The 15,540-nt window shown below is 42.6% G+C and overlaps 2 protein-coding genes across 2 annotated transcripts in view; both read right to left on the reverse strand.

The window, feature by feature from the left end:
- Positions 1–13,103, reverse strand: part of ppp1r37 (protein phosphatase 1, regulatory subunit 37) — a 32,369-nt gene extending 19,266 nt beyond the window's left edge. The window contains exons 1-2 of the mRNA XM_035622460.2: positions 12,338–13,103; positions 11,250–12,220 (exon numbers count right to left, since the gene is read on the reverse strand). Coding sequence (XP_035478353.2) covers positions 11,250–11,997 — 748 coding nt within the window. The 5' untranslated portion in view covers positions 11,998–12,220; positions 12,338–13,103. The remainder of the gene's footprint in view (positions 1–11,249; positions 12,221–12,337) is intronic.
- A 1,003-nt stretch (positions 13,104–14,106) lies between these two features.
- LOC118299072 (histone H2A-like) lies at positions 14,107–14,977 on the reverse strand. Its single transcript, XM_035622461.2, has 2 exons — positions 14,726–14,977; positions 14,107–14,612 (listed from the first exon to the last, which is right to left on the reverse strand). Exon 2 carries the CDS (start codon positions 14,579–14,581, stop codon positions 14,165–14,167), a length of 417 nt encoding a protein of 138 aa, XP_035478354.1. The 5' UTR covers positions 14,582–14,612; positions 14,726–14,977; the 3' UTR covers positions 14,107–14,164.
- Between the last annotated feature and the right edge of the window lie 563 nt (positions 14,978–15,540).

The raw sequence follows: 15,540 nt of genomic DNA on the forward strand, positions 1-15,540 counted from the left end.
ACAACACATCCTCATCATTGCTTATTTTCACACTCAAACAGTCACCGGAACAGAAACCACACACACTGGAAAACTTGTACTTCTCGTAGAGGTAAGATGCATTCCCAAGCCCCTTACCCTAACCTTAACTATTACAACTAAATGACTAACCCCAACCCTTCATCTAACCTGAACCCAATTGAAACCCTAACTCTAAACCCTCAAACAGGCCTTTAAAGGTGTGTCAGAAAGTGAGGACTGGCCAAAAAAATCCTCACTTATCCAAAATGTCCTAACTCCATTAGATCTGGACTCAGAATGGTTCTCACAAAGATATTTGTACACACACACACCCACACCCGCACATTAGTCAGCATATATGTTCGATGAGGATATGCTGACTGCCCACATCCACCCATCCATTCTAGACTAAACTCTGTATGCACAAAGAATGAAATATGCCAAAGTACCCTCTGCATCAGATTGATAAAGCTGTGTTCACATCATTTTGTTTAAGAAATCACAGTCATTAAAAAACTCACAATCAACTTTAAAAGGCAATACACAAACCTCCTACAGTTGGCCATACATGGTCATACACTCACTTCATCAACTGTTTACACATAAATACCTCTGACTGCTCCACCAGTCTTAAGGGATTTTTAAAGAAACAAATGGAAAACAAGAAGCACAAGTCCAACCATTGTGAAATCGAAAAGCTTGTGGGCAATGTAGAGAAAACTCACAAATTATTTTATACTTAACAATTTCCTATTAATTCTGCGTCTGTATTTTCTAGTGGTTATGAAAACCTGTTTCCCTTTGCTGTAGTACTGATTGCTGCTAAATTTGTTCTACCTCCATGAAGTGCCTTTTCATGCCATGACCGGGTCGGATGTTCACGCAACCACACCCACAACCCGTTCTACCCTCTGCACTGTGCAGGGCCCCAAACCAATAAGAATCAGTGGTGCAGCAGAAAGTTTAACAGTCAATTTTAACATAGCCAGTGGTTTTGCTCCTGGGAATCAAACCCTGGGTCTTTGCAGCAATGGATTTGATTTGATTTGTGGTGTCTAACAAATACCTTGTCACTCGAATTACTGCTGCACATTGTAGCCAGCAACCACATGCAGCATTACACTACTGTTTACGAGACTAAGTCAAAATCTAGTATATGACTGGGACTGTACATTTCACGTGTGAAATTGAGGACGTATAAACTGTGGTAGAACCACAATATGTCAATTAACATATTCTTGACATCATTCCATCAAATTTGCATTCTGCCAAGTGTCAGCTCGTTTCTAGCCTTTATCTGTTTGCACATCAGCTCACTCGGACATTACACAGCCTTTGTACTAGGGACCTGGCAGGTGGCAAAGTCCATTTAATGTCTGGTTCTCCAGGTTCTCCAGGTAACGTCCAGAGAAGTTCAGGTTTGTAGTGCATGTGTGAAACAGCTCTGGTGTAATATAATGGGCAATTTCCCTTTTTTGGCAGATACAGCAACACATAATGAATGTGAATGAGGGGTCTGCAGAGGCTACATCCACACTGCTACGTTTTTAGGATTCAAAGTGCATAAATTCTGCTATGTTTATGCCTGCCGCCTACAGTAATCTGGAGTTCTTGGGTTCCTTTAAATGCTGTTTTTAAACTAAAATGTATTAGTATGGATGTAGCCAATATCTATTTCAACTCAAGCGAGTGAAGCTAATGATGAACATGTTGCCTTATCCGTGGAGCGCCATTCGCTTCACTTGCCGCAAGGAGCGTGCAATTCGCGTTCGTATCAGTATGTGATCTCATTGCACGGAAATAACAGTCATAACAGTCACATACTACTTCAAGGACATAAATTAAGTTGACTTCTTTTGTCAAAATTCTAATGGGTATTTTTGAAGAGCATCAGTCTTTTTTTTTTATTCTTTAATGTTCAATGTCTCCCTTTGCTCTGTATCCATACTGCAAAGTCGCCCTTTAATGAAAAAAAGAAGAAGAAAAAAAAGCTTGTTAATAACTGTCTGCGGTGGATTCAAGGTGAGGCTCTCCATCATTTATGTAACTTCCACGGTTTCGTTGGCATTTAATGCGGTTGAATGATTAACCAGTACATCTTGGCAGGGTGTTTTTTTTATTTTGTTGATTAATCACTATCAACATATGTGTCTCATCTACAAAAATATCTTGGACTCTCTGTGGTTTTAACCTAAATGCCTATGCTTCCTGCTTTGTAAGAGTGCAGTCTGCTCTACCAAACAGTGAGTGTGTTTCAGTGAACACTGTGTCCTTGGAAAAGTGTTATTGTGCAGAGTTGCTTTGGAGCAAGTGTGTGTGTGTGTGTGTGTGTGTGTGTGTGTGTGTGTAAACACTTCCTGAGGGAAAGTGGAGTTTGGGGGGAGGGTCCAATGCTAACCACACATTGTTTTCACACATTACTCATTAATAAGAGAAAGGAGAGGTGAGTGAGTTTGAGATGGATTACAACAAGAAGACAGAAGATTAGGCTGAACACCTTGGCAAAAAAGAAACTCAAAGTAACGAATAGTGGGGAAAAAAAGAAAGCTAACTAGTAGAGAGCTACTCATAAGTTAAATGCTGTGTTCAACGGTGAGAGATGTCAGCTTAAGGGCTGCAGGATCATTAAGAGCGGAGCTACAATTGCTGCTTTCATTTCTGCTTGCACTTTGTTTTATTGCACTCCCTCCAGTACTGCCGGTACATGTATGGAGGGAGTGGTGATGAAGAGGTGCACAGCGGAAGGAAAGAGGGAGGGGAAATGGCTGCTCCAAACATCTTTAAAAAGAAAAGTTACAAGAAAGAACAGAGGTGATGATATGCAGAGTGAAAAAAGAGCAAGATTACATTGATTCTGTACTAAAAAAAACCACTAAAAGCACCACTTCCTCTGAGAGACAGGACATTTGGCTGCTAAGATCACTGATTACATGATTGCCAACACTTGTCACGCTGGAAAACGTGTCAAATAGTTTCATAAAGACCAGTAATGCCGTCAGGCACTACATTTCCTTTGTTGCACTGTACCATCCTAAATTTGCCCTGAACGTCCCTTTATATGCAAAATCAGCTTTTCATGTTTTACTGAAGAAAAGTCAAAACAGATTGACCCCGAGCGCCCACAGTGTTGGCGTGGGCTTTAGTACCAACCTCATTTTGTGCTAGTCCTACTGGGGCAGATGAGAGTATTGGTGTATAGATGCTCCCTAAACCACCACATATTATCTCCATGATGGGCTAAGGATTACAAAGTCAGGAATTGTAATTTGGTGCTCCATTGTTTCCACTTTCACAGACCAGCTACCCCTGTAATAAGAGGTTAGAGGCTATTTGTTGCATGATAAAAAATAAGTATTTGTCTGTGTAAGAGATCAATGAACGGGCTAGGGAAAGTGAGTGTCTATAATGGCTTAATCTAAAAACAGAGTCAATTCTTGCCCCTCGACAGCCATCTTGACAATGTAATAAATCAGAATATATAGAGGGCTTTCATTTAAGCTTGTTCCCAGCAGTTTACTATCAGCTTAACAAGCTCGGTGGTTATGTAAAACACGGCTGCTGTGGTGGATGAGAGCAGTTGAAAATAACACGTTTAAATTTTGTTGAAAATGTGGTGTGATAAAGGAATCCTATTGACAAAGGTTTTCATTACACTTTAAAAGTGCTACGAGTATAGTTATTATCTACTTGAATGAAATGTTCACTTCTCTTTGTTTTCCACATCATATGCTGTCAGCTGTTTTTGTCTGTGTCAGAAAGGAGAAGCTGCAGCCCGAACATAAAGGAAACCAAAATATGGTTAAGAACATTAAGCATGTTTTTTCCCAATTCATTTGTCAGTGGCAGTGTTTTCCCATCAATTACCAGACTGCGGCGGCCCACTAGTTTCATTATGAACCAAAACCTTTTTAAACTCCTTATAATAACAATAAAAGTCTCTAATGTAGTGTTTTGCACTGTTGCTTCAATGTAGATCTGTGTTTTCCCTTTTCTACCAAGGCAGTTCAATGGCCTGGCTTTTAGAATGGCACCAAGTCTTTGCTGGTCTAGAAGAAAGAACCGCTTACATCAGTGGCTCGGGGCAGGATTTAAGTGACCAACGAGACCAACCAATCCGTCCATAGCAATCATGACGAGCAGGACAAATGCTTTGAATCCATTGCGTTTGAATGCCAATGTAGGTTAGCAACGGCAGGAGTAAGATTTGAAAAGAGACGCTGTAGTCCTCCATTATTGGTGTGAAGTTAAAGTCGGTGCAAGTGTTCCTGGGAATTCAGAAACGTCTACAGTAACGTAATGACTAGGGATGGGTACCAAAACTCGGTATTAAACAGGCCCTTGGGGCTAAATCATAAAAGACAAAATACAAACAAGGGTTAATAGCATATGTATTCATAATAATAATTAATAGCATATATATTAATAACCATTAGTAATGTATATGTATATATATATATTTATTTGAGTATCATAGTCAATCTGATCACATGTTTTCTTATAAAAAAGGTAAAGCGTAGCTGAGAAAAAAGTGGTTGTGTACACGCCATTAGCCTACATTAATATTTGCATTTGGGATATTAACGGCCTGTTTACTTTTCAAATAACCTATGTTCTACACCTCAGTTTGATACAGCTTTAGGTGTCACATCCCCCTGCCCACAATTCGCTTCTCCTTTGTCTCTGATCTCATACGTGGGCTCTTTTGGTTGTAGTTATGGAGAACTTTAATCCCTGCATTTGATGTTGAAGCCAAACCTTTGGGGCATGTATACAAAAGTAAATCTTATCTTTCAAGGTGCTGCAACAGAGCTGGCACCTCGCATTCCTGTCATACGGTGTTGAATAGAAGGAGCCAGTCATTATCCTATCACACAATCACCAGCTGCCAGCTATTGCTCCACATTTCTGCAACAAATGAAAATTTCAGAGAAGTTTACTGCACTGAATTAAGGATAAGTACAGAGCAAACATCCAGGTGAGGTCTGACTCAATATCTATACACATACTGTTTATCCTCCACAGCCTTGCCATCTTTGTACCTTCATCTTGCACCTTTATTCTTTGTCTAGCCGTCAAGAAGCAAAGTTCAAACACACAGTCTGGATGTGCTGGGCTTACTCCCCTCACTCCAACAACAAGGAAGAAACAAGCAAAGACAAGTGTTTGCATGTGTGCAGAGGAAGAGATGACTCTATCTGCAGAGACAGACAGATGACTGGGAGACCTGGCATAAAGAGAGGATTCCACTGAAAACGTTCCACTCATAATGACTTGCATTTCTTCACTTGTTAAGAGTGATACAGAATGCTCTGCCGGTCAAAAGCCAGAGAAAAAACGTTGGCAGAGACAGAGACTGGGAACATGGTAAGCTACTGTAGATAAACACCTGACCTGCTGTCTTCACACATCTGGAACTACACAAACAGTAGGGGGTTTGAAAAAGGTTTCATCACATAACAACACAATAAGAGAGAAGATCATAGTGGTGGTCAGCTTGTTGACCGACTTGCCAGGCACTGGCCTGCCTTATACCTCATGTAGCAGCTAAGTGACAACCAATTCCTTTAAAGGAAGGAGTGAAATTTTTCCCTAATCAAACAGCATGAGGTCTCTGGGAAGTGATAGCCTCCTTGAACTGCTTATTTAAACACTGTGCACTAAACTAAAATCTTACTGAAAGGTGACTGTTGAGGAACCAGTGTTGACAGGTTACATGCTCTGACGGGAAATCATGTCTAGCCAGCCGTTCAAAAAGGTGCTCTGACAGAGAATATTGTAAATTATGTTTATTTACAAGTTTGACCTTCGTTATCAGCTCAATTCATCCTCGAGTGAGCTTCTAAAACTGATCACTGGACCAGTAAAAATAAAAATATAAAATATGTAGGGGTATATTTTTGCTCATCCAACAACATTTTCCCCCCTCCAAAATTGAGCTTTCCCAAAACCCTGGTGTTTCAGTGTATAAGGGGTAAATGGCTCACGCCTTAGATGCCACACCAAGATGTTGGCTGTGATGCAGTTTTGTTGTTTGCGAAAAGTGGACGCAGACGGGATTTAACCATTTTTTTAGGTTGTTTGGGTGTTTTACTGTGGACAAAGATCTCTGCAAAAAATTAACTGGAAATGCTAATGTGACCCATTCGCATTTCCACGAGCAAGCACCATTTTCAAGTTTAGTTGTCTTAGTGTGGTCGCTGGCTTGAGAGAAAACATAAAATCATTCAAATCTTGGGGTGACAGCAGAGATGTATGGAATAACAGACCAAGCCTCCAGAGATGGGTGCCATTATGTTGGGGGCGGAACACAGGAGTGCTGCCAGCTCCTGCTTAACATGCAAGTGCCAGTGTTCAAAATAGCCCCCTCTCCCTGTCTCTAGTCCCGTTCCCTGTCATTTCACACTGCTGTGCTGTAGATGGTGACAGCAGCGTCATTCACACATGACAGCTGGCTGCCTGGCTCGTAAGAAGTGGCAGAGAGCGAATGGCAGGGTCTGTGTCACTGCTGCTCTGTGCTTCCACCAGTCCGGTTAACAAGACGGTGACAGTAAGTAAACACAGAGGAGATGAAAGTCTGAATCCTAGAGGGGAGCTGCGGTCTGCTCTACAACAGACGAGCCAAGGGGTTTAAAGTACCATCTGAACCCATTTACATAACCTGTACACACTGTACCATACTGTACCAACACAGGTCTTTATGAGGGCAGTGGATCAAAGAAAATCAAGAACAAAAAAATTATATGGCAGAAATTCACAGTAATGTGATTATGCAAAAGCCCACAAATTTATCCCAGGGGACTGAGCAGATCGATAATAAACATGGTACAAATAATATGAGAAAAGTTACAAAACCTGCAACCACCCAGGCTTCCTACACAACACACATCCCACACAATACCTGTCCTTAAATTTCACATCCAGTATTTTAGGTTTGTTTTAGCATTACTGCAAACACATCAACTATAACAGTCATAACTGTGCATCAGCCTCTCTTGTTGTGATTAACTATGATGAGAATTTAAAAACAACTCAACAGCCATTTTAGTGACGATCTCGCACGCAAAACCAAACATGTGTCAGAGGGAGAAAAAGCTGCCGGTCCAGATGGAGAGTGACAGTATGAGTAAACAACAGTCAAAGGCTCTATTTTTAAATGGAGAGGCATTATATGCCATGTGTAGTGTTTGTAGTTAATGTTTGTCACTGCCAGCCCCCTTCAGGAGTGATTAGAGCAGGTATGAGAGGGGGAGGAGGGCAAGGAAGTCCTGTTTGACGAGGACAGAAAGTCCTACGCACACACCGGGACAGGATGAGAAATCATCACAGACAAAAGCTGGTAAATTATGGCTTATGGCAAGAGAGCACACAGACACAGGGTCAAAGTGCAGAGTGGACGCTTTTCTTTTTATATATCAATGTGAAGTTTGGAAATGCTGCTGGCCTTGTTTTAGTTTGAAAATTCTGGGGCTGCATTGTAGTATGGATGTGTGGATATTGTGTGTTATCATTGATACTGTTGTTTTAGTTTTAAAACATAATAGTATGGATGAGGCTTTGGTAGACTTATCAAACATGCTATGTTTTGGATAGATGACCCATTAAGAAGTCCCCCCACTCTACTGGCCTTATTTGCCCCCAAATCAGAACCAGTCTGTCTCTTGCACAAACTGAACCGACCACCAGGTTTTCAAAGCTTTTGTGCAATCTCTACACTAAAAGTTTTTCTTATCAGTTGGTAACTTGGTCGACAGCCACAACACATAACATTCCGTGGGTCACAGAGCCTCTAATAATCCAGTGCCAAGTGGGCCTTGAGTATAATGACACGAGACAGAGCTGCTTGCTGGATAAACAATCATTAATGTTAAGGAATTATCTGCACTGCAAGTGCTCGGCTTTACCTTATCTGAACACAAATTAGTTCTATAATAGTATTAATACTATTCTGTATGGCTGCTGTGAAAAACTATCTTGAATCCTGCCTACACAAAACTAATCTTGTAAGTTTGATGAAAAAACAGACCTAGCACAAGTTTGCTGAAGGATCCAGGGCTTTTGTAAAGACATGCTTTGAGGATTTGAGCCCAAACTGCGCCTAGAGTGATATGACTTGCCAAGGAGAAGAAACAAGGGAAGAGGGGGAAGCTACGCAGCATGTTGGGAAGTTCAGGAATCTCAGGATATGATGTAGTATTTGCCCAGGCCTGGAGGGGAAAGAACAAGCGTCCCTCAAGTCTAGACAGGGAGGGTGGTAAAGAAATAAAACAGTTCTAGTACATGGTATTATCTAACTTAGAACAAATGACATTCAAAGGCAGTTTCAAGAACCGCTGCTGTTTTAACTCTTTTGGTAAACTTCAGCCCCACTCACTGAATGTATGAACGAAAATGGACAATGTCAATTCTGGGAAGACATGGGAATATAAAAGGCTGGATGGTTGCCATTGTTCCCCTCACTCTGTTCTCTTCTGAACCCCCCGGTGTTTATTTTAAATGGCAGCTTTCATGACCCCATGAAGTTTTTTTTATTACCTGCTCAGAAGCTCTGTTTTCTGCTCCTGCCACAGTTACTCATACTGTGCATGGATGAAGCTCCAGGCTCTGTGAGCTAAGACCCGCTTAACGGTTTTGATTCTGGCAGATGACATAAGACAGGGACCCGGAGAACATGAAACGGAATCTGCAGATAAAGGGTCTGGATGAATTGTGGATCTATTGTGGGACATCACTCGCTCTTAAAGAAGAATGAGCATCGTTGTGGAGATTCAGATACATTTCATTTCCTGGACTTACACTCAGTCAGATAGACTGTCCCATGTGTGAGCATCTCCTCAAGACAGACAGCAGAAACCAAGGAAAAGATATCCAGGTGAACGTCAAAGCAGCAACATGGCACGAGAATACATTTCCAAAAGAAGCAATTACTTATTACACCTTGATTATATAATAATTATTTGATGTTGGTGACTATACATTTTTCCATCAGATTTACAATTAACTCGCATGTGCTGTCAACTCTACACATATTTTTGGCTGAAATAATAAAAAAAACAACAATAACAGTAGCCTATTCAAACTGTCATTAATTGAATTACTTTGATAAAAATTTGTATAATAGATAGTATAGTGTAATATATATATTATGAAATAGATATATTTTAAGTAATCTGGGAGCAGAATAAGTCCTCAAACAGTAACACTAAAAGATCACAAGTATTTTTTATCTGTCCATAACATACTTGGCGGTATAAACATGTGATTATTACTCAAGTTTAATCACATTACGACCAACTCTCAACTTTTAGGAACTTGAGGTTTTGGAGTTCAGATTATTGTAATAACAATATGTTGTTACAATATGTCAATTTAGAACAGCATTATCATCATTTAAAAAAATCATATGAATATCTTTCCCACCATCAACTGACTGTATACAATCAACTGGACATTTGGAACTTAAATAAACTATGTGCTGCCTACAATAAATAATCTGAGCCCACACTACAGTCACAGAGATACTGAACTATTCTCAGTGTTGGTAGTTTCATAAGGTCTCAGAACACTTGGCTGACTGGTTTGGACTTTGCTCTTGTAGCGTGTAGCTAAAGCTTTTTCATGTCCAATTTATTATCAGAATGGCTGCCTGGCATGTGCACTGTAAAGGCGCTGATACAAGAGCAGTTTGGAAAAGCAACAGGGTTAAGTGAGAAAGAGTGAGCGGAATGGATGCTCTCTCTCTCTCTCTCTCTATATATATATAATTCATGTTAAGTGGGTTAAATATAATTTACAGTTACAAGCAGCTGAATGTGTCAGGATAAATGGCTAAAAACAAAAATGTATTTCTGACTAATTGCAGGGGTGTTAAATAAAACAATTTATATTCAGCTGAACATGAGGCTGTATTAGTCCTGCATATTTCTACTGCCCCTCCCCCATCTGGACATTTCGCACCACTGACCCTTTGCTTTGGTCTGGCCTCGATTTTTGAATTCATACACCACACACAGGTCTCTGGTTCCCTTACACCTTAAAACTCACAGGTCACAAAGACACAGAGTGACAGTAAACCTATTAATGAATGTAATTCTGGCCTTTTCTCCGACTACCATCAGCTGTGTAACTATGTCGACTGCCATCACAGTGCTGTGAGCTAACACCAGTTTTCACACCGTTACTGTACGTCTGTTTATTCAATGATGTCCAAAATTGTCCATTGTCTATTCCAGATGAAGGAGCTTGTGAGTCGTGGTCAGATCACACACAACTTCATGTAAACATGAAACTATGGTAGACTGAAGCAGTATTACTCTGTATAAAGTACTAGACGTTAAAAAATAGATTATGAACAATATTATTGGTCCCGAATCAGAACTGGGGGCAAAAAACTATTGGTTGTGTACATAAATTATATTAATCACGCTAGTTTAACACAACAAAACGTATATTGTCATATACATATTGCTTTGTATTTTTATATCTTTGTACAGGACCGTAGAATTTCTCTACTTATCTGTTTCTTGTTCCTATTTAGCGGTCTGTTCTGTCGTAGTGCTGAATGTACCTGCAGGGGATCACTAAATATATGGCATGTATTGTAAAATACCTGCACATTATTACGTGGAAGATTAACTTAAAAAGTGAAAAAGTAACCACGTTTTGTTGAGCCTATAAAGATTTGGTTCCTTATATCAACCGTGTGAGGCAGTGCCACATCCTGCACGAGCTCCCGTTGGACGCGTTTTCACTGAACAAACAGGAACCTACTGTGGTAAAATGACACACCTCGAGGAGTGGTGGGATCTTCTCACAACACTGCACACAACACAGGCCCGGGACTATATTTAGATAAGTAGGTGCATTTGACTGTTGGGAATTGAAAGCCAACTAAGACCAAGCTATTGTGTTATTCACTATTCAAATGCAAGGGTGGAACTTGTGTTTGAAAAAGGGGCGGGGGCACAGGAGCTGCCTAAGGGCTCAAGACAACACAAAACAAGACTCCCATCAAAAAGACATCTGACGTGTCAGTGTCAACATTCATACAACATCCCTGTTTTTATTAACTACACATTGAATGTGAACCATGACACAACACAAAAAAACCTTTTTCACCTTTAACCTAATTTTCAATAAGGAGGTTTGAGAATAAATTCTGGCAAACGTGTTGACCTGGCATATTCACACTGGCACCACAGACAAGAGGGATCTACAGGACGTCCCATACAGAAACAAACACACAGCCTTACCGTGTCTCCAGGGATCCTTGGGCTCCACTGCTCCAGAGACAATGTCCTCATCTGAAGGGAATGTCACCCTTTTGCCATTTGGTTTGTGTTTATCGTCCTCCTCCTCCACCGAGGGGTACAGTCCAACCTGGTCCGAGGCAGAGGCCTCTGTGCCGCACGCCTGGCTCGCATTTGACGGGCTTTCCGCCGCGCTGCCAGCTGGGACGGCCTGCGACGTGGACACCGGGTCTGGCGAACTGTCCGACAACGATGTGGCGTTTGTTAGATCAGCCTCCAACACCCCACTCTCGTCCAGACTCAGAGCCACACCTACGTCCGTGACCCTTGCGCCAACCCTTCCACCTGCAACCGCATCAGTGTCTTTATCCTCTTTCTTTTCCTCCACCCCAGTTTCGCCCTTGTGCTGCTCATTGGAAAAGATGAGGTCAGTGGGGTCCGCGACCGCAGGGTCGTGCTGGCCTGTGCTCTCTCCATTTCCGTTGACCTCGTCGACTTCCAGTGTGTCTTGTACCTGGTGGTTGTTCTCCTCAGCTGGCTGACGGTTGTCAGTGAGCTGAGGCATCGCGTACGTTTCAGGGGTCTCGGTGGGAACAACGATTTGCTTTTCTGTGTCGTTATCTGTCATCAGTTCAGAGATCCGAGGGGTGACCCCATCTGTGCTGTTGGTGGTGTTGCGATCGTCGTCATCGTCCATGTTACTCTTCGTATTGACATTGCATAAATCTAGACGCTGCTCTTCGATATTCATGTTTTCATCTCCAGTGAAACTCAAGTCTTTAACTGTGCCAGACAGCCTGGATATTATATTAAACACTCTCACAACAGTAGAAGGAGAAGTGCACCACTCCTGGTCCTCGATTGACCAAACTATATTCAAGTGCAATTAAAAAATAGATCCCGGGCCTGGTTTGTTGTGTTGGGGGTGATTTGACTTTCACAAACCACAGTTCACAGGCAGATTGTGGTGCATCCTTGAAAAAAAAAATTGGCTGATTAAAGTGCAATATCACACAAACATCAATACAAAACAAATGTGTGATACCTGTGCGAAACACGCACTGTTACAGTAATTTGTTTGTTGGCCAAACCTGGCAACTTTGCTCAACTATCCCCCCGCGGGGCAACCGGGTCCTGCTCCTTCAAGACGGGACCGACCGGAGGCTCCCGGGTCGTCAGCACATCGTCCACGACGGTGTCCGGGAGGACCGGAGGACCACGCGGTGTCGGAGGGGGCCACACGGTGTCGGAGAGGACCACACGGTGTCGGAGGGGGCCACACGGTTGTAGTGAACACGTCTCTCCGGGAGCTTACTGCCTTGAACCGGTCGGATTCATTTGCATGAACGTGAGCGAGCTAACGCGAGCTAGCTTGCTAAAGTTGTTGGCCAACAACGACGCGCGGGCCCGTGTGCGGTCGCATGCCTGCCTCCTTCGGTGAGCCGATGTGTTCGCCCCCGACAAAGTCCATTCTCCCGTGGCCAGAAAACAAATCTGCGTGTCCCGGCGGTGGCTGTCGTCTCACCCGCTGTCGTGCCGCAGCTCGGCTCGCATCACATCCCGCTACCAGCCGGAGAAAAAAACAGGCGTCACAGTCCGAGCGACGGGCATGTTTCCGTGGCTAACGTCGGCGCCAGGGAACCGGGCCGGAGCCGGAGTCGGCGGCACGGACAGCGGCAACCGTGGGGTGATTCTACTAGAGATATTCCCACCGGTTAGGTGCCGCAGGTCCGCGTCTGTGCGGGAGAAGACCGTCGGGACTGTCTGTGTCTGGCGGTACCGATCGCTAGCTTGTCGAAGTCCAACAACTGTTTGTTGTTCACACGTCTTACGTCAGTACGTCGTTACCCACCGAGGTGCGTTCAGCAGACGCACTGTTACAGAGCGTTGCAAAAAAAACCAACCCAAAACCATGAGGGCAATGTTGAAAGATTCACAGGAATATTTGGGCTAAATGATGCACTTTGGAGACTAAGATAAGTGCACGTTTGTGGTAATTCTTCCACTCCAAATGATAGCTGATTTAAGTACGTTATTGATCAAAGTCCACTATTCTAGTGTATTTTGTATCATTGTGCAAAAAGTTTAGTAAAGTAAAGTGTGAGGATGCTTTGACAAATTGCATGAATCGTTTTTTATGTACCAATCAACGTCATACAAAGTGCGGCAAACGAGGGGAAAAAAAACTGAGGATCAACTGGACTTTACTGATGTTGCACTTTACACAGAACACTTGTGTTTTAGAACACAGATGAAAACTGCAGAAAATTGAGAAAAATAAAAGATAAAATGGAAGCAGTTATTACTAATATCATCCTCACTATAAAGGAATGTAGTCAAAATGCACTGAGACAACAGAGCCGTCAGTAGAAATACCTGAGTGGGTTTGGTTAGCCAGTCAAAAGCTGGTGAAAAAAATAAAAGACTGGTTAAGCGGACATTTGAAAAATCGAATTAATAGGGAGAATTGCACCGCAGGAGTAAAAGAAAAATGTAGATTTTGGACAACAAATCAACTGACAACAGTTTTCAAGGTGCTTGGTTGTTTCAAGTATCGTGGGAGCAATTGCCACCGTTTTGTGGATATAGTCTTCCGTCACTTCATGATTTCCCAGACCGACTCATTGGTTCACACCATCTGTAACAGGACTCTTTGTGGTTGCATCTGAAGATAGCCATGCAGCAGGATGAATTTGTGAGTGATTAAAGAACACCCTGATGGGATGGTATTTCCTCCCGGGATCACCCGATAACTAGGATGGATATATCCGGTTATTTCAAGCTGCCAACAAAACACATGTCTAGGCGTGCAGAGCATTTCCCCAGAAAATACTCAGTAAACACAAGTGCAAGAGAAGGATTAAAAACACATAATAATTTTTAATGATAAAATTTGCAAGACTTTGTACATTTCACAATTAAAATTCTTGAGACTGGACATCTTTGGCAGTGCTGTCATCCTTTGACACCTTGGTCTTCTTGGGGAGAAGGCTTGCCTGGATGTTTGGGATGACACCACCCTCTGAGATCGTGACCCCTGCCAGCAGTTTGTTGAGCTCCTCGTCGTTCTTCACTGCCAACAAGATGTGGCGAGGAGCGATGCGGTGCTTCTTGTTGTCGCGGCTTGCATTTCCTGCCAGCTCCAGGATTTCGGCGCAGAGGTACTCCAGGACGGCTGCGAGGTACACCGCAGAGCCATTGCCAACTCGCTGGGCGTAGTTGCCTTTCCTGAGCAGCCTGTGGATGCGGCCCACTGGGAAAGTGATCCCTGCTCTGGAGGAGCGGGAAACTGAAGATTTTGGTTTGGGCACAGCTTTCTTTCCACGGCCGGACATCTTAAACCCGGGCTGAGATAAATACTTCAGTCTAGATTACACAGAAAAGAAAGTGAGAGAAGTTTAAAGGGTCATTTCAAATCGGTTCTATACACTTTCACCAACAAACAAACCAGTCGAACAGCTACTATGGCTAACGCTCACCAGTCCTCTGCACTTCCTGTGAGTTGAGACAACAGCTCCACACTGTGACACAGAAAGCATCTTTTATACAAGTCAGGCAGTAAGGTGTTGATTGATGACAGCTGGCTCTTCTGCTGCCCGGTGTGATGAGACATCTTATCCTCCAGCAGTGGGTTTCATTTGGATGTATAATTGGCTTTGATGGTATGTAACTTAGAACAACAAGGACGACGCTGAATTACAGTTGTCCGACTTTTTTGTCTCCCCGCCTTCTAGTCTTTTAGAATCTCTCTGTGTAGTCATTTAATTGGACTTCCCAGCAATAAATATTTCAATCCATCAGGCCTTGGCCTGGAGCCCCTGATCCCTTGGCCCCCAGAGACATGTGCCCATTCAATAATCTGTCCATGATTTCACCTGAAATCAGGTGAAATCACATTTCTCCACGGAGACAATACACTTAAAACTAAAGCTAAATATATTGTCACTCCATCTGCATCAGTACAATCACAAAGATGTTATGTCATGTTTTTGTAGAGGTGAAAGAACTGCATCTATCACAGCTTTAAAAAAAACATGGGGCGGACACATTCATGTCCATGTGAGTGTGACATTTTTAAAAGTACCATTAACAGGAAACTGCAGCATGGAAACGTGTCAGCAGCAGGTGGCAGCACAGACCTCCGATTCAACCTAGAGCCTGCAACAGTCTGTCTTTGTTTAATTCTTTTTTTTACTCAAATGAGATATTCTTGATTATGGAGCACTTATGAAACCACAATTAATGGTGTTATGATGCTTCACTCCATGATTAGGTGCTTGATTGTATGTCTCCC

Source organism: Scophthalmus maximus, chromosome 11 (assembly GCF_022379125.1).
Source record: "Scophthalmus maximus strain ysfricsl-2021 chromosome 11, ASM2237912v1, whole genome shotgun sequence".
Taxonomy (NCBI): domain Eukaryota; kingdom Metazoa; phylum Chordata; class Actinopteri; order Pleuronectiformes; family Scophthalmidae; genus Scophthalmus; species Scophthalmus maximus.